The 25,254-nt window shown below is 36.9% G+C and overlaps 1 protein-coding gene across 1 annotated transcript in view; it reads left to right on the plus strand.

The window, feature by feature from the left end:
• Pkhd1l1 (PKHD1 like 1) overlaps nt 1-25,254 on the plus strand; it is a 148,362-nt gene that overhangs the window by 78,637 nt on the left and 44,471 nt on the right. The window contains exons 44-58 of the mRNA XM_028867944.2: nt 42-121; nt 783-912; nt 1,839-1,968; nt 6,071-6,312; nt 8,038-8,174; nt 9,823-10,852; nt 12,531-12,722; nt 15,412-15,563; nt 16,801-16,960; nt 17,925-18,096; nt 19,477-19,565; nt 20,033-20,181; nt 22,105-22,234; nt 23,474-23,592; nt 24,340-24,469. Coding sequence (XP_028723777.1) covers nt 42-121; nt 783-912; nt 1,839-1,968; nt 6,071-6,312; nt 8,038-8,174; nt 9,823-10,852; nt 12,531-12,722; nt 15,412-15,563; nt 16,801-16,960; nt 17,925-18,096; nt 19,477-19,565; nt 20,033-20,181; nt 22,105-22,234; nt 23,474-23,592; nt 24,340-24,469 — 3,042 coding nt within the window. The remainder of the gene's footprint in view (nt 1-41; nt 122-782; nt 913-1,838; nt 1,969-6,070; nt 6,313-8,037; nt 8,175-9,822; nt 10,853-12,530; nt 12,723-15,411; nt 15,564-16,800; nt 16,961-17,924; nt 18,097-19,476; nt 19,566-20,032; nt 20,182-22,104; nt 22,235-23,473; nt 23,593-24,339; nt 24,470-25,254) is intronic.

Below are 25,254 nucleotides of genomic sequence, written 5' to 3' on the forward strand. Positions count from 1 at the left end.
TCTTGGGGTCTTGTGACATATTCAAATTATGTGGTTTATAGGTGGGACTCTGATATTTGATGAAGCTGACATTGAACTCCAGGCAGAAAACATCCTAATCACAGATGGGGGTGTTCTTCAGGTATAGAAAATAATATATTCACCTAATTTTGTTGTTTAAAATACTATGTATAAAATAAATAGTTAATCCCTCCAAATTTTCCTGAAGTTGTCTTTGTTTGGATGGGTTTCATTAGTGTAACAAACTTGCAGGGGGTTGAGTCTCAGAATATCCCTGCACCTTAATAGAGAAAACATAGCGTTTTGTTGAGTGTAAAGTACACGGAAACCTGCCCTGGGCCAGTCAGCATGCTTTCTGAAGGTGAGCTGGTGTGTTTTGACCCATTTGAAAATTCGGGTCTTAGGGTTGGGAGGAGCTAGCAAGAAGACACAACAAGAAAACGTGGGCAGCACCTGAGAAGCAACACTGGGGGTCCCATTCTAGTCCCCACATGTAGAACTATTGGCTCTCATCACATTTGAGGGACCAGGGTAACTTTGTTTAAAAGCTGAGTCCTTTCAGTATTGGTGTTTCCTGTGTCACAATAGCATACACATGCACCTACACACACAGGAAAACACATCCACAGAAAAAATTTAAGGCTTACATGGTGAGAGGAAGATATGAATGACTAGAGAATTCTCAAATGGGAAAGAAAAGGAAAAATAATTACCTTTGCTTGATTAAGAGTTGTGAATTGTTGAGTTTTGGTTCTCTGGACAAGGTTTGTGAATTCTTTCAGATTGGGACAGAAGCATCCCCATTTCGGCACCAGGCTGTCATTACCCTGCATGGGCATCTTAGATCGCCAGAGCTCCCCGTCTACGGAGCTAAAACACTGGCTGTGCGAGAGGGCACGCTGGATTTGCACGGTAGGCTGAAGACACCCCAATATGAACTTCCCAGGCTTCTGCTATCTTGGGAGAGTCTCTGTTCCCCCTTTCTTTCTGACTCTACCCCTTAGCCTAGAGCCCCCCACAAACAAGTCTCAGAATCGAGGTCATGCCTTCCTTCTGGGCCATCCAGTACCCTTTTTATAGTCATTTCAATGGATGACCAAACACTATTACCTCCATCAGCAATTCCCAATGTACTCTGTATACTCATTACTCTGTCTGAAAAGGCACTAATTTTGGAATTAGAAGATGGTAATATCTTCATTTTTATTTCTGAATATAGGACATTTCTAAAATATAAAAATAAATGTTCAGTGATACTTTACTATAGCGATACCTCAGGAAATTGTCATCAAGTAATGAGGTATGATCATGTTTGAGATGCCAGGGTGACATTGCGTAAGCATGAACTGAGTCATTTTTACACTGATGTCTTGCATACAGAGAAAATCATAGCTTTGTGTGAATATAAAATGCCATGAACAGGAATACTGTGACCACAGATGTCCTATGTGGTACTGTCTATCCATCCTATTATAATTTTTTAGACGTTTATATGTATGATCTGTATATCATCAGTTTAAGCAGTTCATGCTGGCAATGATAATGTGATCAGAATTTATACTATTTCTATAAAGATTTTCACAAACAGAACACATCATTGCAGAAGCACAATTTACTAATTTCATGCATGCATCCATTATTATAAAGGCATGTTATTATAAACCTGATGGTTAATTTTCTGAAGCAAGAATTTTTCACCTTTCTTTTTGGAGGTAAGTGCTGACATCCTAAGGTAAAATAAGTCTTCCCCCCAAGTTGACATAATCCAAATGCAGAAAGCACTTAAGTAACCCAGAAAACACATCTGAAGAAATGCCCGGTTTGTGTGCGGCTTCCAGGTCTGCCCGTTCCTGTGGTCTGGACTCGGTTGGCTCACACTGCAAATGCAGGAGAATGGACTTTGGTTGTACAGGAAGCAGTGACATGGAAGGCAGGAGACAGCATCGTGATTGCTAGCACAGGACACAGGTACCTAGCGATGTGGATTTATCTAAGATACAGACTTAAAAAAAATCTATGTAAAAGAGGAATGATTTGGAATTCCCCCCAAAGTATTTTGTTCTAACTTGAGTCATTTGGAAAAGAACTATAAACAGGCATCTACATGTGGGTCAGATGTTATTCTCTGTGTGATCACCACTGTATTGAGTTTTCAGTGACTGAACTTGTTATAAGAACATGAATAGATCTGAATCTTATTAAAACCATCTGTAGCAATAAAATATTTTACACGGTTAGGTACTTAGATAAGATTTTCTTCCCTGGGAAGGAGCATTCTGCTACCAAAAGTCATTTGAAAACATCAGAATGGTGCTTTAGCTAAAGACATTCTTTCATTGAAAACAAAAATGTAAACAAGCTTCTTTGGGGTCACCAGAGGACATGCTGAGCTGTGGGCAGAACTCCTTTGTCCTACAGGCTTGGCTGGCAGTGTTTCCCACTGAGCAAAACTGGAGGTAGTGATGGAGTAAAGGGAGAAGAAATCAGAAAGAGCTAGCAGAACTTTTCACAACTCAAGTTGCCTACACCCCTTAATTTCCATTTAGTTACATATTCCAGCAACTAAGAAATTAAAATATAGTACAGCTGCCCTGAGAATATTAGGGAGCAGGGATGAGAGGAACTTTAGTTTAGCTTGGTGTTTAAATTACAGACACTAAGATTGCAAGTCATTATGTTTATCAGGAAATGAAGAGTAATTACGACAAGAAACAGATCTGCCAAGCCTATGACTGACTTTAAAAATTAAAATGCAAGATGCCATTTTTCGGGTTAAAAATAGGCTTGCAGATGTTAGGGAGAGATAAATATATACTTACAAACTTAGATCTGTAAGTGCCTCTTTATTCTCCCCTTGGAAGGAAATTTAAATTATATAATGACAAAATAAAAAAGGAGGAAAATCACGGGGCTCACTAATAGAATAGAAAATTCTTATTTATAGCTTTTCTATGTGGAATAAAAGAGTAGCTTTACAATTTAGGATAGCACTGGTTTTAAGAAACATGAATTAGGGCTGGAAGCTAGGTTCACAATCAAAACATCAAGAAACATGAGTTAAGGGTTTTCCCATCAAATCTAATTCACTATTCATAGGTGAATTTGTTATGTCCAGATGGCAGGGACCCCCAAAAACCACCATGGAGACCGAATCCCATATATAAAAGCAAAGAGCCTTTATTTTCAAGCTCGGAGCTTGGACTCTCTGTCTGATGCAGCCATTAGGGCAGAGAGCCCCAAGCCCAGGCAGGGTGGGGGTTTATCAGGGCAGAAGTTGGGGTGAGGATATTTCTGGGGTTTGGGACCCTGGTTGGCTGACATTTGTCTAGGGGTGTAGGGAATGTTCAGAATGTCAGGTATTTCCTCTTAGATGTAGGTCCTCCCTGGGTGGGGTCAGCTTAAGGCTTTTCCTGGGTCCAGATGTTACCTGTCAGAAGCTGTGTCTAAGCCTCTAAGCCTGTCATGGCAGCTGTAAGGTCAAACTGTTTGGGGGCACCCCTACAAATACAATATGAGAATTTATAAAATCAGAGTTAAGAAAACATTTTTTTTCCAGATGCAGAGGTTCACAGCCAAGCACTGGGCTGGTGGGGAGGTGGGGGGAGTGGGGGGGGTGGGGGGAGTGCGGGGGTGGGGTGTGGGTTGTTGGGGTATGCGTGTGTGGGGGGGTGATAGACACAGTAGCAAAATGTGCCTCAAAGCAAGTGCCTCATGAGCTTGACATGTCACTACCGAATAAAGAAAAATGAGTTTAGGTTCATATGACATTAAAAATGCCATCTCTGACTTCCTAGGGATATAGCTCGGTTGTCAGAGTGCTTACCTGGCATGCACGAAGCCTCAGTCGGCTTTACGTTGCAGCAGCATAGAAACTAGGGCATGGTGGTACATGCCTGTAAAGCCAGCACTCAATAGGTCAGCAGGAGGGCAATGCTTAAGGGTATCCTCAGCTACACAGTGAGTTCAAAGTAAACCTGGGATAGATGAGACTCTAAAAAACAAACAAAAAAACCCACTCTCTTTTCTATAGCCTCTTGGTCTAAGACAGTTCAAGAACAGCCTAAACTGCTTCCACATTCCACCTATGAGATCTGATTTTGATTCACTCTTAAACATCCTAAAGTCTCCACCTCACCCTGTCTCTGTCCCCACAGCTCTTCTTATGGGTCTTTAGGGATTCTAGGTTCCTATGGCCACCCTACCATCATGGAAAGCAATTTTGTTTTATATCTTCTAGTTTGTTCATTATCCTTAAACAAAATCATTATACTGTTTAAAATGTTCATGTCCATGTCATGCCAAGTGCCCTCCTTCCCCTTGTACCAGAGTCTAATCCTTTACTTCCAGTGCTCATGATCCTCTCCTCCTGTGTATCAAATCCCTTCAGCTCTGCCCTTGAACTTCTGTTGCCGTCGGCTTCTCCTGCTTCCAGTTTAACTTTGGTTACCCTATCTAGATGATTGTGGCATCTGTCTTGTTTTGTTAAGTGCTCAGCAGGCAAAATAATGCAAAATAATTCAATGTGCAGCAGCCAGAGCAGAGGACTGGACAGAGAGGTACAAAGAGGACAGCAGTATGGTTGTTCTGAGTGCCAACGGAGAAGTGTATGGGTGATAATAGCAATCTAGAAGGGTTGCGAGAGAGGAAAGAGTTCATTTTTAATCTAGTTTATATATGACACTGGAATTTTATCCAGTTGTTCAAACTAAGAAAGAATTATAAGAAAAAAAAGAACAGAAGAAAAGCTCAGTCATCTCCCCTAAGTTCGCCTGTTCACAGAACCAACCACACTTTGTAGAAACTGTAAAAGAATGTCGTGGTGCCCTTAGCTTAAACTCAGAGGCCCTTTCTATTTGCTATTTCCAGGGTTTATCTCTATGCCTGGAAAGCAAGCTAGCCCCCAAATTTGCTGAAAAACTAAGTATATGAATGTACACATCATAGAATTAACAAGAGTCATTTACTGTAGCTAGAATTTTGAGTATAAACTGAATATAGAATTGAAGAATAAACTGCACCTGAGTAACTTAGAAACTTTTTTTTTTTTTTTTTTTTTTGGTTTTTTGAGACAGGGTTTCTCTGTGTAGCTTTGCGCTTTTCCTGGAACTCACTCTGTAGCTCAGGCTGGCCTTGAACTCACAGAGATCCACCTGGCTCTGCCTCCCAAGTGCTGGGATTAAAAGTGTGAGCCACCACTGCCCAGCATGCTTAGAAACTTCTAATGACTTTCTTTTGTGAGCGTTTCTCTATATTGCTATAATTGACACCTTGGACCAGGGATGATCGTGGTTGTAGGAAGGCATCATATATGTCTTCCAGGATGCTGAGAAAAGCTATAAATGACTATTTATTTTTGTCAAGTCTGAACAAATCTAGCACTTGAATTTGAAATGAGTCACAAAACTTACTCTAAGTATAAAATACTTTTCTCAAATATCTTTTTAGAATATGACATGACATTTTTAAAAAGCACCTTACTTGAGAGGAGGGAGGGGAAACTGGTCAGGATGTAAAATAAATGAAAAAAAATTAATTAATAAAAAAATGAATGTCAGGCATAATACAGATAAATATCTTATATACACATGCATGTATTCTATGCTCAAGACTCTTATAATTTAGTCCATAACTTCATTTGTATCAACTGGAGCTTTAATTATGTTATTCAGCGCTATGAGTTGAATACAAAATGTTCCCTATAGACTTGTGTTTTTGTAAACTTGGTTCCCAGCTGGGGATGCTTTGGAAGGCTGTAGAATCTTTAGGAGGTAGAGCCTGGTTAGAGGAAGCACTGGACATTTCCATCCTGCCCTCTTCTTCCTGGTTGTGGATGCCATGTGATGAGATGCCTTGTACTCCTGCCTCCACCTTCCCTGACATGGTAGACTATATCTCTTAAAGTATATTTTAAAATAAATCCTTCCAGTTAGTTTTATCTTCTTAGATATTGGTCACATCGATTAAAAAGTAATCAAGAAATAAAGCACCATACTTTATGAGTAAAGTATTCAAATGTTTAAAACAAATACGGCAAATGTGTATGCTAACTTTTTTTCTTAAAATTTTGCAGACACAGTCAAGGAGAGAATGAGAAACGGACCATTGCATCGGTATCAGCTGATGGGATGAACATAACACTAACCAGGCCACTAAACTACACACACTTAGGAATTACTGTCACACTCCCCGATGGAACTGAGTTTGAAGCAAGGGCAGAGGTTGGAATTCTTACAAGAAATATCTTAGTAAGAGGGTCTGATAATGTGGAATGGAATGACAAAATTCCATCGTGTCCTGATGGATTTGACACAGGTATACTTAGCATCCATCATCTGACAGTGATCGTGTTAATTTTCAAGACTTGTTGGTTTATATTGAAGTGTATTATTCTATTTTCTACTTTAAAGCATACCATGTAGACATTAAGTATGGAAGTTTAGAAACATTGATGGCTTGAAAGTATCTTGATCATTACTGATTCTAATTTGAAGAAATTAGTGTGCTTAGAATCCATTGATGAAGTCCCTTTCTAGTCTTGTGATTTCTTATTATGTTTCTATTCCCAGGATCCTTTATTATGTGGTCTTGATGACTACAGAGTCATATGTCATCCAGAAGCTACATCACTTAGATTTACCAAGAAAATGCAGAATACAGTACTTGGTGTTTTATTTAGCAAACTTTTAACGATTCTTTACTTCTTTTCCAAACTCTGTATTATATGTAAGGGTAGTTTCATTGTAGATAGATAGTGTAGTGAGTAGTTCATGGACAGTGCTGACTAGATGGAAAAGTGGATATATGAGAAGATAAAGAAATATGGGTGTAAATATATAGGTCTACAACTTTTAAAGATAGACTAGGGCAGCTCCAATGCCTTTGAAATTTTGGGCCGAATCATTCCTTGCATGAGGTTCTATCCTGTCCACTGTAGGATGTTTGACAATAGGTCTGACCTGTACCAATCAGATATTAGTAACATTCCTATCACTGTGTCAGCTAAAAATGGTTTCCAGATGTTGTAAAAGTATTCTCTGGAAACAAAATTATCCCTAGTTACAAGCCATAGAACTACACTTATGCTCCATAATATCCATGGTTTTCAGTAACAAAGGATGCTTCTTATTTGTGCTCCATCTGTCTGGTCTAATATGGGTCAACAGGAGTTCCTTTTCATTATAATCATTTCAGAATTCAGACGGATGTAGGCTTTGTCTCAATATGGGCTTTCATCATCTTAAAAGCAAACTTGAGATGACTAAAGAGGCAAGCCACCAATTAATTGGTTAGATTCTGAAGTGATGTATATTGTTTCTGTTTCTGTGCCATTGGCCAGAAATAAGTCAACAGCTATGATGAAGTTCAAGGGAATGAGTTAGTGAAAGGCCCTGTACACACAGTAGAGAATTATTGGATATTAATGCATCTTAATGATGTGTTTATACTATAAAGCAGAATGTCTTTTGACAATAAAGTTATCTCTTAATATTTTTGTAGTCATTAGTAAGTGATGATATAATAACAGACAGAAGTTCGTTAATAGCTTTTTCTTCAAAGGTAAGCATCAGTTCTTTGGATTTTATGTTAAATGACCTATTTCCTGATGTCATTTTATCTGCATTAAGTCTCGCTGTAGATATGAAAGTAAGTCTCAAGCTGTTTAAAATGAGAATACTTCCTGTTATGCAAAAATGGGCTGTCAGAATCTAGTGCTATACAAGCATAATTTTGTGTTATGTTAATTCCCAATTTGAAGATGAAGCTTCAGAAACAATAAACAAAATACAATTATCATTATTCACTCAACCATTCAAATATTATTTAATACTATCTCTAAAAGATGCTTTAGAATATGCAAAGATGAATAAGACCAAGCACTTTATTATCTAGAAAAAAATGATATGAATATGTAATAGTTATGTTCCAGAACGAGGTTAAATTTATATGTAAATGAAGAAATATGAAATAAGTATGAGGAAATTTTTAACAAGAATATTGTTGTAAGGTCTTGAATAATGCATTAAAATATTTTTAAAGGAGAATTTGCTACACAGACATGCCTTCAAGGAAAGTTTGGAGAAGAAATAGGAAGTGACCAATTTGGAGGCTGTATTATGTTGCATGCTCCTTTATCTGGGGCTAACATGGTAACTGGAAGAATAGAATATGTAGAGGTAAGGACCATTATTGTTAAATCACCAAGGTGTCATACAGTGAATATGTATTGAGCTCCTACTGTTTGCCATACCCTACTTCTGATATGATAGTAGACAGTAATTGAACAATTTTAATACGGCCAATTATTTGATCATTCCAAATATTTGTTTATTTTTAAAAGGGATAAATCAGATCTGGCTACATACACAATTCAAAACCTAATAATGGCTTCATATTACATCTAAAACATAAAATGCAATTCCTTTTCATGGGAACCATAGGATCTAAATTCTAGCTGTTCATGATTTTGTCACCTGTGACTTGTTCAAGTCAGCTTAGCCATGTGGGCCTCTTTCTGTAACTATGTCAAGCACATTTCTGGCTATGTTCACTGCCCTTGTTCTTTGTTCAGTTTAAAATGTTCATTCATCAAAGCTTGCACACTCCACACTCTTGTTTCCACTGGGTTTCTTCTCAATGTTACTTCATAAGAAAGCCCTCTTCTTACCATGATTACTTAAAATTCCTACCCAAACTCTTCTTTAACTTTATTTACTCAAACTCTAATATTTTATGGATTTCAGAATTTTCTTCATGTCTTTTTAATGATCAGATTTAATAATAGTCAAGACTTATCAGTTATTATCAAGTACTCAGTGAAGAAAAGAGTAGGGAAGGGATTAATACACAATATCAAAATCCATAAACCCATTTGGGCACACTTAGATAGCATTGATAGTGGCAGAGTCAATACTTCCATTTTGTCGTAGTCTTTTCTTAAGATAAATTACACATGTGACATCTGAGATATGAACTGCCTGAGAGTTCCAGGATTGAGTTGTATATTAAATATTAATGATAGTTAATTTTATAGAAAGAAAATAAAAATAAATAGCTGTTTTGATTATTTCTTTCCTTAGACAACTGGCTTATGTTAAATCATACATGTCAGCATCTTGTATATTAGATCATAGATAATTAGATAATATAGATAAATAATCATAGGGAATTAGATCACAGACTTGAAAGGACACAGAGCTGAATGGTTACTAACTGTGCCTGATCTGGATTCGTTCCCACTTGGATTGCATCAGGCTTTGCAAATGTGACAAGGCGCTTGGACTATGTACAGTTTCTTCATCTGCGAGATGAAGTACATGGTGACCTCCTATGATTATGGTAAAGACTGTGTGACCTTGCACATAAAACAATACAGTGTTTGGCACTGTAAATATCCCAAAGGGTTTCTTATATACAGAAATCAAAGGATCAGGTAAATAAAGACATAGAAATTTGTTTTGTTAAAGAAAAAAGTTCAGTAGTAGAGAGTTTTATTTTATTAAACAAAAGTTTAGTTGTAGAGAGGAGGTATAACACAAAAGAATCAAAGGTTGGTTTGGGCACATAGTAAAGAGCAAGGATACCTTGCAACAATAGGTTTGCTTATTCCATTTATGTGCTCCCTCATTCATTCATGCCCTAACAATTATTGTCTTATTGTTTTGTATTATATAACAGAGTATATTTATAATAAAATACTATTCTCAAGTAATGACATGAATAATGTGGAAGATAGTAAAATAGATATATGCATACCTTAGTTTGAAGTTGGAGGTTATTTTGAAACAGGAAATTTCTGAACAGTTCTGATTTCTGGCCTGACAGGTGTTCCATGCTGGCCAAGCTTTCCGTTTGGGACGATACCCAATACACTGGCACCTACTTGGAGATTTACAGTTCAAGTCTTATGTAAGAGGCTGTGCCATTCATCAAGCATACAACAGAGCTGTTACAATCCACAATACACATCACCTTCTTGTTGAGAGGAATATTATATATGATATAAAAGGAGGAGCATTTTTCATAGAAGATGGTATTGAACATGGCAATATTCTACAGTATAATTTGGCCATCTTTGTACAACAAAGTACTAGTCTACTGAATGATGACGTGACTCCAGCTGCATTCTGGGTAACCAACCCTAACAACACCATACAACACAATGTGGCTGCTGGTGGCACTCACTTTGGCTTTTGGTACAGAATGAATGACCACCCTGATGGTCCATCCTATGACCGAAACATTTGCCAAAAAAGAGTTCCTCTTGGAGAATTCTTTAACAATACTGTTCATTCTCAAGGGTGGTTTGGACTGTGGATTTTTGAAGAATATTTCCCCATGCAAACGGGATCTTGTACTTCTACAGTCCCAGTGCCTGCTATCTTTAATTCACTCACTGTCTGGAATTGCCAAAAAGGAGCTGAATGGGTCAATGGAGGGGCCCTGCAGTTCCACAACTTTGTGATGGTGAATAATTATGAGGCTGGAATCGAGACCAAGAGGATCCTGGCTTCTTATGTTGGGGGATGGGGAGAAGCCAATGGAGCTGTGATTAAAAATGCCAAAATTGTTGGTCATCTTAATGAACTGGGAATGGGGCCTGAATTTTGCACTTCAAAAGGCCTGGTTCTCCCATTTAGTCAAGGCCTGACTGTGTCATCTGTGCACTTTATGAATTTTGACCGTCACGACTGTGTGGCTTTGGGAGTAACATCAATCACTGGAGTTTGTAATGACAGATGTGGAGGCTGGAGTACAAAGTTTGTCGACATCCAGTATTTTCATGCACCAAATAAGGCTGGCTTTCGATGGGAACATGAAGCAGTACTGATTGACGTTGACGGTTCACTTACAGGTAATATTATTCTTCACTCTGTGATGAAAATACATCAGAACTATACTTAATTTATGTGAAGTTGAATGGTTAAGGCTGACTCACTAGGATCACAGATTGTAGCCCAGCAGTAAACTATGCTATTGACTTGAAAGTTACAGGAAACACTAGGCACTAATGAAATATTCTTTTTTGAAAAAGATCCTAACTGTCAGAAGCATCCTACAAACATGTCCCTTTTCTCTTCCATTTGCAGTTTGATTATGAATTAATGGCAGTTTTATGGAACATTGGTGGGGACACTGCTCACTGCCATTTCAATGCTAGAACTCCATTATCTGCCTTCATTTTTCATTCCCAAGTCTGGACTCAGCCACACTCCATACAAATAGATATAAATTAAAACTTCATTTTTAAATCATGCAGTCAGAATATAACCTGACTAGAATACTTTTTAAAAGAAGTGGCAGCCTGCTGTCAACTCCTTTTTAATTTAAATTCTAAATTTGTATTTTTTTAAAAAAAATATGTTAAATGGACAAGAATTATGGAAGAGGATATAATGTAGCTGTTATTTTCTAGTTCTAACTCTGTCATGTATTTTTTGTTTTTGATGGTGAATAAGCACATAAAAATATATTTGATAATGAAAGTATAAAACTCAATGTAAACTCCATAGTTTCAGAGTGGCTACTATAGCTGTATCAAAGTTTATTGAGATGTATGAACTTTAAATCTGGTTAAAGTCAGTGTGTGATGACTTTTATTTGCAAGTTTTTTTTTACAATAAAGTTTACTAAATTATTAAATAAAATGTTAAACCTAGAAAAATCAATATGTATCATAGGGTTTGTTCTATAATTTTAAGTAATGTAAGTCCCAATATGTCATATTTTCTATATATATCATGATTTCCAAAGGTTTTTATCTTTACAAATTGGTAATGATAGACCTGTCTAAACAGGATAGGAAGTATGTGTGAGTGTATTACCTAATACTTTTTAAGAATCAACTGACAGATAAGCCTAAAGATAGTAGTGACTGGGTTCTGAAAGTCTCCTTAAAAGATTAAATAACATTCTTTTCAATGTTCACATGGTCCAAGTTCTGTCTCCCTTTCTAACTGTGGCTTTCAGGAGGGAGGCTATTGTAGTGGTTCTGTCAATAGTTATGTATAACTCTTATCCACTAACTTAATGCAGGTTTTAAAGATTAGTTACTTTACCACATGGGCCTATGGAGATCACTTATCTTGCTTAGTGTCTGGGAGGCATGGTTCTTAGTCCCCTTGGTCCTTTCTAAGGGTGTGTTCCCTCTCTAATGATTATGGAGCCATGTGGGGCTATCTCTAGTAACTGATTATGTATTTGTTTAAAAGCACATGATATATGAGCAGACTTCTCAGATTCGAATCATTTCGTGAATCCTAAATCAAGTCACCTGGGCTACTTCCCCATCCCTAACTTTGACTCTTGTGGACGCTTCAGGTCTTGTGTTTTGAACACATTTGTGGTGAGTCCCTTGACAGAAAAGTCTGCCATGAAACCTATACATCCTTGTCTCTTGAAAACAGAAACCACTACCAAGGTTTCTGGAATTTACTGGTAATATTGTGGTCACAGGATCTATAAAGTTTAGATCAGTTTTATTAATTTTCTTACATAGAACTGCAATCATGATGGTTCTGTTTCTTTCCCAGGGCACAGAGGGCACACTGTCATTCCACACAGCTCCCTACTGGACCCTTCACACTGCACTCAAGAGGCTGCATGGAGCATTGGTTTTCCTGGATCTGTCTGTGATGCCTCAGTCAGTTTCCACCGTTTAGCATTCAACAAGCCTACTCCAGTATCTTTACTTGAAAAAGATGTAGTTCTCTCAGACTCTTTTGGTAAGTGAATTGGAACAGTCAAAACACTGATTTCAATGTTTTCCTAAGTGTTTGTCATCATCTTCTTCATGGTGTTCTGAACATTGCAAAGAGCACACTTAGAGTCAGATTCCAGGCAGGAGACCAGCTACTCAAAGTGGGCGCTGGAGGGATAATAAGTAGATGTATGATAGTCTGTTGACTGAGGAACCACCAGACAATATTATGACATAGAGCAGGAAAGTTACTGTAGCCATTGGAGCAATGCAGTAAAGACAGATATATCAGTCTGAAGGCAAGTTTTTGTTATGCTCACTGAATGAGATGGATGTGTTGAGCATTTCTTAGGTCAATAGATGTATATGAAGTGTCATGGACTGTGGATTTGTAGCCGTAATAATACTGTCCTTAGTACACCTGCAGTACTTGGCATCATTACCCGACTAGGTTGTATTAATTTATTATTATTCACAATCCATATGCAATTTTTTCAGCCAAAAGGAAAGCTAAATGGGGATGTGATCATAATCTTGCTTTTCATATGTCATAAATCTTTGGTTGCTTCACTGACCTCTGCAGTTCCTTACAGTGTGTTATGCTGTCACTCATCTTTCCGTTATAACAAAAGTCTGAGAAAATAATTCACTTGTATGGAGAAAGATTTATCTTGGCTCAGTTTTGGAAGTTTCAGTCTGTGATCAGCAGGCCCAGTTGCTTGTGAGCCTGAGGCCAGAAAGTGCATCCTGGTGAGGAACCCATAGTGGAACAAAGTTATTGAATCATTGTCTCCCATTCCCTTTGAGGGCCTGTTCTTGATGACCCAAATACTTCCTATGAGGTTGCACCTTTTCAAAGTTCTATTGCTCTTCAATAACACCAACCTGGGGACTATACCTTCAACACATTAGCCTATGGAGGACAGTCTCCTTGTTTATAGTCTGAGAGACATGGTTCTTAGTTCTCTTAGTCCTCACTAAGGTTTTTTTTTTCTCTCTTTCATGATCATTGAGCCAATATGGGCCTTTCTATATGCATATCTTTTCTCACACCTTAGTTAGCTTACCTTGAGTGACTCAAATCTTCACATTTATCTATCTCTTATTATACCTATCCATTTATCCATCTATTTAGAAGTTACTAATGTTCTATGATTTCCAGTGGATTGTATTCTGATAAACCTGTTCCTAGTTGAAAATGTAGTAAAGTTGAAAATGCATCTACTACACATAATTTGCTAAACAGGACACCTCCGTCTAGCTTACTTTATCCATGCTCATACACTTGCATTTGCCCCTAGTTCAGAAAAGTCATCTAACACGAAGCCTGTTTTATAATAATGGCTTGAATGTCTAATGTAATCAATTGGATAGTAAGTTATTGATATTTTATGACATACCAATGTAGACTAAAAATAGCTCATTAAGTTGAACCATCATAAATTATATCTTATTTGTATAAAATAAATATCTGTCTATAATGAAAGAGCTCTCTTTTCCACATACTGTTATGATAGACTGAAGATTCTCATAATGAGTGAAAGCCTGTGAGAATTAAGGATTTTCTAAACAAAAATCTTTATAATATTTACAAATGTTATTCTTTACATTTTCTAGGTAAAGTCAAATGATGCAGCATTTTGATAACTAAATCTGACCTGTGAATCCCGATTCCAAGCACATAAGGAATTATGACTATAGAAAGGAATCAAGTATACTTACCTGTCTTTTTATGTTATCAATATTCAACATTATTCTTTAACACTTTGTAAATAATTACAAAATGGCACTTTAATATGTTCTCAGTATTTTCAAATACCCCAACCCCCATTTAACTTGATAAGGTGACTGATAATTTGAAACAAAAACCAAGTATTTCAATAGTAGCCTATTCCATTTGAAATTTTTATAACATGAATATACCAACAATATGCTAACTGCTAAAAGTACCTAATCCACACTGACACATTGCAATATGGTTATCCTTTACCCATCAGATCCTCTCAAGAAGTTCTTTGCAAAAATTCCAAGTTCTTCCCTTGTTTCAAACAAAACTCTACATTCTACACCAATTTTACTGTGCGTTTTGAAACTGGGTAAATACCTGTGCTTCACTGATGGACTCACTTTGAGACTGAGTAAAGATTCAATCTATCACCTACCTTTAGAGTTCCCTTTCTAGATAGAGGGTCATACAAGTATGGGGTTTTGAAATGTCCACTGTTCCTTCCCTCTCAGTTAAGTGGCTTTTGCTCTTTGAATTGGTAAGGGTCTAGAAAGTAAGAAAGAAGTGCTAAATTATTCAAGTAACTTAGATTAGACTTCTGTCCCCAGACCTCATGTAGAAATGTTTATTTCTAGATGAAGTATATAGTAGCAGATATCACCTTAGTATAATTTCTAAAAATCTATGACCATGCTGGTCATGAAAGGGTAAAGTGAGGAACGACAGAGAAAGCCAGAGTCAGGAAGTGCTAATGAGAAGTAGGATGACTCATAGAAACCATACTCCTCCCTGGGGGACACAGGGACCACCAAGGCTCCACAATCCCCCCAGAGAGATAATTACAGGAACGGACTTACTTTCGTCTTCCTTCCTTGTCTGTCCCGGCACAACGAGAAAAGAGAATTTTGTATTTTTCTCTTGTTCAAAAGCAGAGGCATTTCATGAATGTGGAGATTATGGTTGCTGCTTATTTTATGTCCTCCTACAGGCACTAGCATCGTTCCTTTTCAGAAGAAACGGCTGACCCATATGTCTGGGTGGATGGCTCTGATTCCAAACGCAAATCACATTAACTGGTATTTTAAAGGTGTGGAGCACTTAACCAACATATCATACACATCAACGTTTTATGGATTTAAGGTAAATAAAGAGATTTATTTAAATGTATTTATTTAAATTTAAGCTACAAAGAACAAAACAGCAGTCTGCACTGTCATTCTCACACACCCATGTTTTTTTTTCTTCCCCTTTTTGGGTGTGTTTGCATATGTATGTGAGTTTATGTATGTGTGGTATATGTGCATATGTGTATACAGATGGGAGCATCTGTGTCTTTATCGGTCTCTACCTTATTCCCTTGAGATAGGTGATCGCCCTTGAGGTGGGTTATCTTATTTAGCCTGCGGAACTAGCCCTGAGGCCAGAAAGCCCCATCAGTCCTCAGTCTGCATGCTTACACACGGGCATCATGAGTCACACTTGGGTTTTATACGGGGCCTTGGAATGGAGCTCAAGTCATCCTGCTTCCACACCCAACACTCTCATTCACTGAACCATTTCATTCACCTTAGTCAGCCATTTCTCAACACGGAGTGCTCTTACTTCACAAATCAATCTTTTACAGCCTCATGATGCTCCCTGTATGACCCACTCACTCTAAATCTAAGAAGGAGGCAGGTTTTGGCATGTTCCCATATTATGCTTTTGCCTGCCTGCCTTTGTCCTTATTACTGTGGTAATAACTTACACTTATTGAGTCCCAAGTATCAGTTAAGGGTTTATTTGTATCATGAACTCAATAGAGAAAATTACTTACAGAATACAGTATTTGTATTTCCACCACATATCTCTATCATCATATTTCCAAACATTGACAATCTTTGAAGAGAAATAAAAGTTTGCAGAGAAGATTAGGCACTCCATACCTCAGTTCTCCAGTGCTCAGTAATTACAATCAGCATCTTGAAGTGATTCCTCCTACGTTCTTCTACTGATGCTACATATTTGTGTGGCCCAGAAACCATATCTAGCATTATTTTTTAAATTTTAAGGTATCATAGAAAAGGCACATGCCTTAAAAACATATGCGTGTGAAACATCCACATCCATGTGTACATGTGAGTGGAGAACCTGTACATGTGTATGGAGAGAGAGAAAAAAATAAGAAAGAGAAAGAAGAGAGATCCTCTTCTTTCCTTGATGGTGGAGCTAGCATTGTTGACAGAGACCTGCAACAAGTCAAACATATAAATGCCAATTGAAAGGTAAACCAGTGGTTGTAACACTACACGGGCTATGTGCACGACATTAAAACTAAGTCGTAATATGCAACATATTTCTGGATAAATCAAGCCACACTCTTCTGCAACTATCTTAGGAAGAAGACTATGTCATTATATCACATAACTTCACTCAAAACCCTGATGTGTTTAACGTGGTTGATATGAGGAATGGCTCCTCAAACCCATTGAACTGGAATACTAGCAAGAATGGAGACTGGCATCTTGAAGCAAATACCAGCACTCTCTATTACTTGGGTATGTATTCACTACGCAGAGTGATTTTTTTTAACCTAAGGATAAGAACAATTTTCTAATAGAAATATGTGACATACAGTACCCTGTATTATCAGAACCTAGTAAATATTTTTGAATAAAAATACTAGATATAAAATTTGTGTTGGAAAAGGCCTTTAATTTAAAAGCTTGTGTTTTAGTTTTGAAGATAATACTTGTATAATCCCACAAAGTCCTGATTACTTTATTTCACAGAATTAGAGGTAGTTAATATAATGGCAGCTGGTATTCGCTCCATTAATATTAAAAAATAGTTTTAGAAAATAAAAGTATTTAAGAATAAAAAGGCAGTGGGGGTACACGCCTTTAATCCCAGCACCCAGGAGGCAGAGGCAGGCAAGTCTGAGTTTGAGGCCATCCTGGTCCACAGAGAGAGTTCCAGGACAGCCTGGGCAACACAGAAATATCCTGTCTCCAAAAACCAAAAATCAAAAGGCAAAAAAAAAAAAAAGAATGAAATAAAACTCATTTTAAAGTACTCTTATTTTATTTTATGTGCATGTGTGTATGTTTATTTTTACGCTTTGCTTGCAAGTGTGTATGTGTTCTATGTGGTTTCCTTATGCTGATGGAGGCCAGAGAGGGGCATCAGATCCCTAGAACAGTAGTTACAGACAGTTGTGAGCTGGCATGTGGGTTCTGGGACTAAATCTGGGTCGTCTGGAAGAGTAATCCATGTTCTTAACAGCTGAACTATCTCTCTCACCCCTTCAGGCATCCATTTTTATTAAGATATTTTCATTCTCCTCAATATTTCATCTCTCAAAATGATACCTATTTTGTTGAAGTTTCTCAATGTCTACTTCCTGTTTATGAGTGAGTGATAGTTCCAAAATGCTATCTATGCTAAATATGCTATACGTTGTATAGATTTAAGTACTGTAATCATTATGTTAATATGTTCATTTAAGCCATTTTACTTCAGTGTCAGGGAGAAGTGACCTTCCTCAGAGCCAGCCCATTCCTGGTACGCTTGATCCTGATGTGAAAGATGTGATCATTAATTTCCAAGCTTTCTGCTGTGTTCTCCAAGACTGCTTTCCTGTTCATCCACCATCAAGAAAACCAATTCCCAGGAAACGACCAGCCACTTACAAGTACATAGGTCTTTCTCAGCTAACAGCTTTGATGTCTCTTGTTCAATCTTTTTTATAAATCTCTCCTGGGTGAGATGAAACTACCTTCCTCCTGCCCAGTGACTTTTAGTTCACAAAACACATCCATACCCATACTTTCCTCATTTTATAATCTACTCCCACTCCCCATGAAAAAAAAATGGAGAAAGCTCATAAAAATTGGGTGCAAAAGTTGCTGACAGTCTTATATTAGCAGAAAGTTAATTTGGATTGTGAGAGCTGTCCCAAGTCCTTTATTACACAAGTGGGAATGATGAAGTCCAGTGACATAAGAGAGTTGGATGAGTTCTCTGAACTGGCTCATGGCATGCCCAGTCTAGCATCATAAGCTAAGCGTCTTCACTATTACCAAGTTGTCTTGGGCGGTGTCAATTTTGATGGATATCATGTCAAACTCATAAGAGAACTTTTAATTTTTTTCAAGTATTGGTTCCAAATTTTAATTTTTCTAGTTAAAATTTTTTCCTTCTATCTTATCAGATATTACAGGTCTCTACTTTTTTTTTAACTATATGAATCATCACATTAGCAAGTAGTTTCTAGAAGGCACAATTACAAAAAGGCCAAGGCCCTTTCTTCCCAGCATGCTTTCCATGTTCATTTCAGTTTGATGTAGCCTTCATTGTGGGTGCAAACCTATCACCCCAAACCCCTACACTGTCACTGCCCAGGACATAACCTCAATTTATTCTTGACAAGTAAAAGATCATTCTTCCCTCCCTTCCATTCACAGAATCAACCCAAATATGTTCTCAAAGTGTACTCAGTGAAATAGCACCATTTGCCAGGGGCCCATAAACAGATACAGGATGCCCTGATTTTCAAGGTCCTATGGCCAAATCTTATAAGAAAATGGAATAACTTGTATATCTTGAATTAAATTAAATTAGTTTAGTTAAATTGGCATATGTCATAGTAAGGATTTGATGTGAAGAAAAGTGTTCAAAATTTTAAAAGTAATATTTTCAATAAAAAGTACATAGTTTGTATATGGTTTTTTGTTTTTGTTTTTGTTTTTCCGAGACAGGGTTTCTCTGTGTAGCTTTGAGCCTTTCCTAGGACTCACTTGGTAGTCCAGGCTGGCTTCGAACTCACAGAGATCCACCTGGCTCTGCCTCCCGAGTGCTGGGATTAAAGGCATGAGCCACCACTGCCCGGCTTTGTATATGTTTTATGAATACTACTAATTATACATATTAACTTGGCTAGTTAGTAAAATTATTAGATATCTAATTCACATTCTACCATTTGCAAGACATCTAATGAAATGCTGTACCTTAAGGAAGTGCTCATTAAATGCATAGAGGTGCCGATTAATGGAAATATTACTTTTCTTTTCAGTTTATGGTCAAATGAATCTTTTTGGCAATCATCCCCAGAGAACAATTATACTGTACCCTACCCAGGAGCAAATGTGGTCATTCCTGAAGGTAAACACACAAGTTTTATACATAAGTAAAATGTTAGCGTTTGGGTAACATTAATGCTGCAGCGGAGCAAATGTGCCAGGAGTTATGTCTTTGTCTTTAAGCACCGCACGCTGGGGAAGAGTAACTGTAAAGAGAAGTGCCTCAGGCACGAAGCACAATCTTCAGGTTTTCTGTATCTGATGACATTAGCTGGGTGTGGTGGCGTTGCCTGTTTTCCCTGAGACTCAAGACCAAGAAAGGAGTGTTGCTTCAGCACAGGCATTCAAGGCCAGTTTCAGAAACATAGCAACACTGCTTCAAAACACTCACAACAGCTACAAAACAACAAGCCTATACATCCCGTGAGATACAGGAATCATGTGGAAAGAAATCATGGACTTCAAAACCGAGACTCCAGAGCAAGCTTGTCAGTGTTTTGTCATGAGCTTCATGGTGTGGGTCGCATTATGTTTCTTATTGTTTTTTAGGCTCATGGATTGTAGCTGACATAGATATTCCCCCAATGGAAAAGCTCATTATATGGGGAGTTCTAGAAATGGAAGATAGATCTGAGGTGGGATCTGCAGCCCCTTCTTACAGAAGAGTTGTTTTGAATGCCACCTACATATCAATACAGGTAGGAGTGAAGTCTTACCATTTATACTGTTAATCTTATTAATTTCTGACAGGAAAATTTCAGGAATTGGTATTTAGTGTGTAAACACACACACACACACACACAGAGAGAGAGAGAGAGAGAGAGAGAGAGAGAGAGAGAGAGAGAGAGAGAGAGAGAGAGGAGAGAAGAGAGAGAGAGCTGTTGTAGCCCAGAAAATGCAAGCATCACACACCTCCAATGTATTTCTGCTCTCTTTTAAATTATGCTTCCTTCTTCCTTACTGGGATAATATCAGCATACACTTGAGTGTGTGCTTGTTCCTGTTTCAGTTTTACTTAAAATATTTGTTTTTTTTTAAGATTTATTTATTATGTATACAGTGTTCTGTCTGCACATATCCCCTCAGGCCAGAAGAGTGCACCAGATCTCATTACAGATGGTTGTGAGCCACCATGTGGTTGCTGGGAATTAAACTCAGGACCTTTGGAAAAGCAAGCGTGCTCTTAACCTCTGAGCCATCTCTCCAGCCCCATTTGTTTTGGTATTATATAAAGTTTAACTATGAGTTCACACCAACAAATAACAAATCCTTAGGTGTTCTAGAGAGAAAAATGAAAATATTTTCACTATTGCTGTAAGAAAACTCACAGTATTTCTTAAAAATGAATGGACATAGATGGGATTATGAAGACAAGAATAACCAATGGACTGCTTCAGTTGCTTGGAACAATCACCACATTCTTCTTTATAAACCTCAGGTGGTCCTGACCTTATAACAGCTTAATCAGCTTGTTTTGTCGTTCTATTGCTATGTATGAGAAAGGAATGACTAAACAAGAAAGCTATTAAGGCTTTATTTTGAAGAGCATTTATTGCACAAACAAACTTCTCCAATGAGATTTGAGAGCTGAACTAACAGTCCATGGGTAGAGAGATATAAATGTAGATAGTGGTCTGATACTATGTCCATTCAGCTGCATAATAATAGTAAGTTCACCCCTTAGGCCTTTGAGCTCCCCAAATGGGTTGTTAACCAGATTAAGATGCGCCAGTAGATGGCCCCATACCCATGAATATATGGGCACAAATTGGTTTAGGTGGGTTATTTACAAAAATGGGGGGGCACCATGAATTTGAGAGCAGGGGTTAGGAGTAGAGCTGGATGAACAGGAGTTAGAGGGAGGTATGGGAGGTGAATAGGATCCAAAACATTGTGTGAAATTCCCAAAGAATTAGTAAAAATGTTATATTAAAAAGAATTTGCTAGACTTTTAATGAAAGTATAAAGAACAGAAACTCCTTTTGATGCTTTATAGAGCATAAGATTATAGACAGATGTATGGCCTTAAGGAATAACGCCACATCTGTATCCTTACTTCACTGTTTATTAGTTGGGTAATGTTGGATAAGTTGTCTGACTGCTTTCATTTCAGCATCAGTTTTCTCACCTATGAAATAAAAATAAAAATACCAATTCATGGGTTTAGTATGAACGCTAAAGTTTATAATTAATGTAGATGAAGTCTTACATTAGGTTTTTTTGATTACAGCCATCATTAGCAATGATGGCCCTTGATTGGTATGGCTTAGACAGAATATTAGGAGCATATTGTGTATAACCTATGCATCTAACTACAGTGTTGTCTGTTCAAACATCACTAGCTTAGATCGTGGGAGATCTTAGTTCTAGGTCTGATTCTGACAGTAAATAGATACTGAATTTGACTTTGGAAAAGCATTTAGATTATCTGTTCTAAGGCTAAGGGCTACTAAAGTCTAAGGTTACTAAAGTTACTAAGGCTAAAGTCACTTCCAGCTACAGGACTGATCTAACAAAATTCCTCCATTTATTAGGGAGGCTTCTGTCTTCTTTTTTATGGGTGATTTTCTTTCTCCTGCTCAATTTTTTTTAAGTGCTAACAATTTTCTGCTTCACTGCAGGGAGGTAGATTAATTGGTGGCTGGGAAGATAACCCTTTTAAAGGAGAATTACAGATTGTTCTTCGAGGAAATCATTCTACCCCAGAATGGGCTTTTCCAGAAGGACCAAATCAAGGGGCAAAGGTCTTAGGTATGTGTTGTCATATATTAAATGTCTCTTGTCTTTTTTCTTAGTCTATTTCAAAATACACAGCACTAAAGCACTTAGCTCCTGATAGTATGACAGTGAAATCTTTTGTAGCCATTCATTTATACTAAACATACAAGGATCGGAGATTTAAAAATATTAAATAATGTCACATTACAATTTAGTAACCTGACATATATAAATATATATATACTTTAAATCAAAACATAAGTTATTATTAAATAAAATTTAGTAAAGCTCTATATATGCAAATTATTTCTCTAGACTGGTCTCCTCATAATCTTTCCTTGATATGAAAGAGCAATAATACTTTTTATATTTTGTGGCTTCCCTCTAAAAGACGACTTCCCTACACATAATTCCATTTTCAGTATTCATAAACACTCTGAGGTTCAGTTGACTATGCTGTCAGTTATGCACTTACAGCTGCAGATGAGCTTAATTTCCCTGAGGTATTGGTGTGTTGTGCATAGTCCTATTTAAATCTAAAAGGCAAAGGTCTTACAAGAGTAATTAACAGCTGCCTTTATTAATACTATTGCATATTCATTTAGGAGACACATAAGAATATTACTACAATACTGAGGCAGGCAAACACCGTCTTAAAGATATTTGTTTTTCTATGTTATTTTTCAAAAATGATAATCAATTATTATAAAACAATATCAAAGAAAATACTATTAAAAGCCTATGTCTTTCAAGCTCTAACCTTGAAGAAAACTTCTATTAGGTAACAGCTTTGTATCTTTTCATTTTAATCAATTCCTCTTGTGCATATATTGTTTATAATTATTGTGTTTTCCTTTTGTTGAAGCATGGTTAAAATAAATACATCATGATGCAACTTTTTGTTTCTTTGACAATGTATTATGGATATATGGTCCAGATAATCAGTGCCAACAGACAAAACTCTCCTTTTTTTAGAATACTGTTATCCACTATTAATACAATTGAAACATACTTAATCATTTATGTACATCTTCATTAATTCCAATTTTTTTGTTTTCCAAAATAACATTGTGGTAAGCCTTCTTGTTTCCTTTCATTCTGGGTTTACTGGTTCTAACTGGCAATGCTTTTTGCACAGCCAACCTCAATCAATTCATTCCATTCATTCTTAAATGTTTAATAGCTTGCTAAAATACATCAGTGAATAGTCTCATTCTGTGCTAGCTCTTAACTCAGGAATGTGTGGAAAGGAGGAATGCTTCTCTTTTTCAGGAGTGTTTGGTGAGCTGGACCTGCATGGACGTCCACATTCCGTATATAAGACTAAACTGTCAGAAACTGCAGAGGCAGGCTCAAGAATCCTATCTCTGATGGATGCTGTGGATTGGCAGGTAGAAAACAAATTATATGTTATAAGATGAATATACCATCAGTCTACTTGAAATAGTTTCTTCTCTGTTTACTTCCTGTAATTAACAGTATGAGAAGTGTATATCTTACAGTCAGCTTGCAAGGAATGGCCTGATAATGGTTAAAAATCATGATATCAAAAGTTCTTCAAACCATATCAAGAGCATCATATGTACATTAGTTATAAAACAAAAATATGTAAGCTGTTGGTTATAAATATTTGTAAATTGTAAATTCTTGCAAAAGAGACAGTAGAAGTATTTTAGATATATGTTACTGTTATCTCGGTTACCTTATCACTTGTAATTTTAATGTTATATGTTAAGCATTTGGAAAGAATACAAACTTAGAAACATGATGACATTCAAGTAATGACTATAGCAAATGAGAGAATGGTAGTAGCCTCATAATTTAAACTTTTTTACATTTTATTTATTCATTGTGTATGTGTTTCTGCGCAGGGTGGTTGAGGGTGGAGGACATGGCATGTGTGTGTTTGTGGGCATGGGGTTGTGTGTTTGTGTCATGGTACATGTATGGAGGTCATACCCCAGAATTCTTTCAGGAATTAATAATAAAGTTAGAGATTTAAATGTATACTTTATTATTTCTGGTCATACCCTGATGGCTAATAAGACATACATTTAGAATTGTTTAATGATTGTTAGTAAGAAACATAAACCTACTTTTAAAATTGCTCTTGCTTTTGACACTTGAATTTTTCTCAGGAGGGAGAAGATATTGTGATAACTACCACAAGCTATGATTTACACCAGACAGAGACCAGAAGGATTGTGAAAATTCTGCATGGGCACAAAATTCTTGTCCTCAATGATAGCCTTTCCTACACTCACCTTGGTAAGTGGCTGCTCTTTAATCAAATGCATATGTAATTAAAATGTCTGGAAATGTCCATATTTTAGTTATGTATCCTTTAATTATAATTCTTTGATTAAACTTAACAAACATTTTGCCAGAGTAGTTGGCTTTGGCATCAGTGGATTCTACTGTTTATGCCTTGGATTCCAATATCCTTGCTATATGTATTTTTTAATCAATCATTTACTCATTCAGCAAATATTCAACAAAGACCTATTATGTAACATTCTATGGAGTAAGATCCTGTCTTTTTCATTTCTAAATTTCCAAGTAATTCTTCATATACCATGGAATTCTAAAAGCTTTTATCTTGAGACTGGAGAAATGGCTCAGCAGTTAAGAGCATTGGCTGCTCTTCCAGAAGTCTGGGGTTCAATTCCCAGCACCCACATGGTGACTCATAACCATCTACAATTTCAGGGGATCCAACATCCTCTTCTGGCCCTTGAGTGCACAGAGACATGCATGTGGTGCTCAAACATACATGTAGGCAAAACACCCATACATATAAATAAAAACAAAAATATGTAAATTGTGTTTGATACACTACTACATATTTTTATAGAATTCTGGTTCATGTGCAATATGTATATGAAAGTAGAGCAATCCCAGGATTAGGATCTGGGGAAAATAGTATTAGTTCTACTCAGGGTATAGGGCAACATTTTTTAAATAACTCTGTTTCCTCATTAAGTAAAATTAAAACAAATATTTCAAATAACATTGCAATAATATTTTCATGTATAACTAGATATAATTGCAAA

This window comes from Peromyscus leucopus, chromosome 20 (assembly GCF_004664715.2).
Source record: "Peromyscus leucopus breed LL Stock chromosome 20, UCI_PerLeu_2.1, whole genome shotgun sequence".
Taxonomy (NCBI): Eukaryota; Metazoa; Chordata; class Mammalia; order Rodentia; family Cricetidae; genus Peromyscus; species Peromyscus leucopus.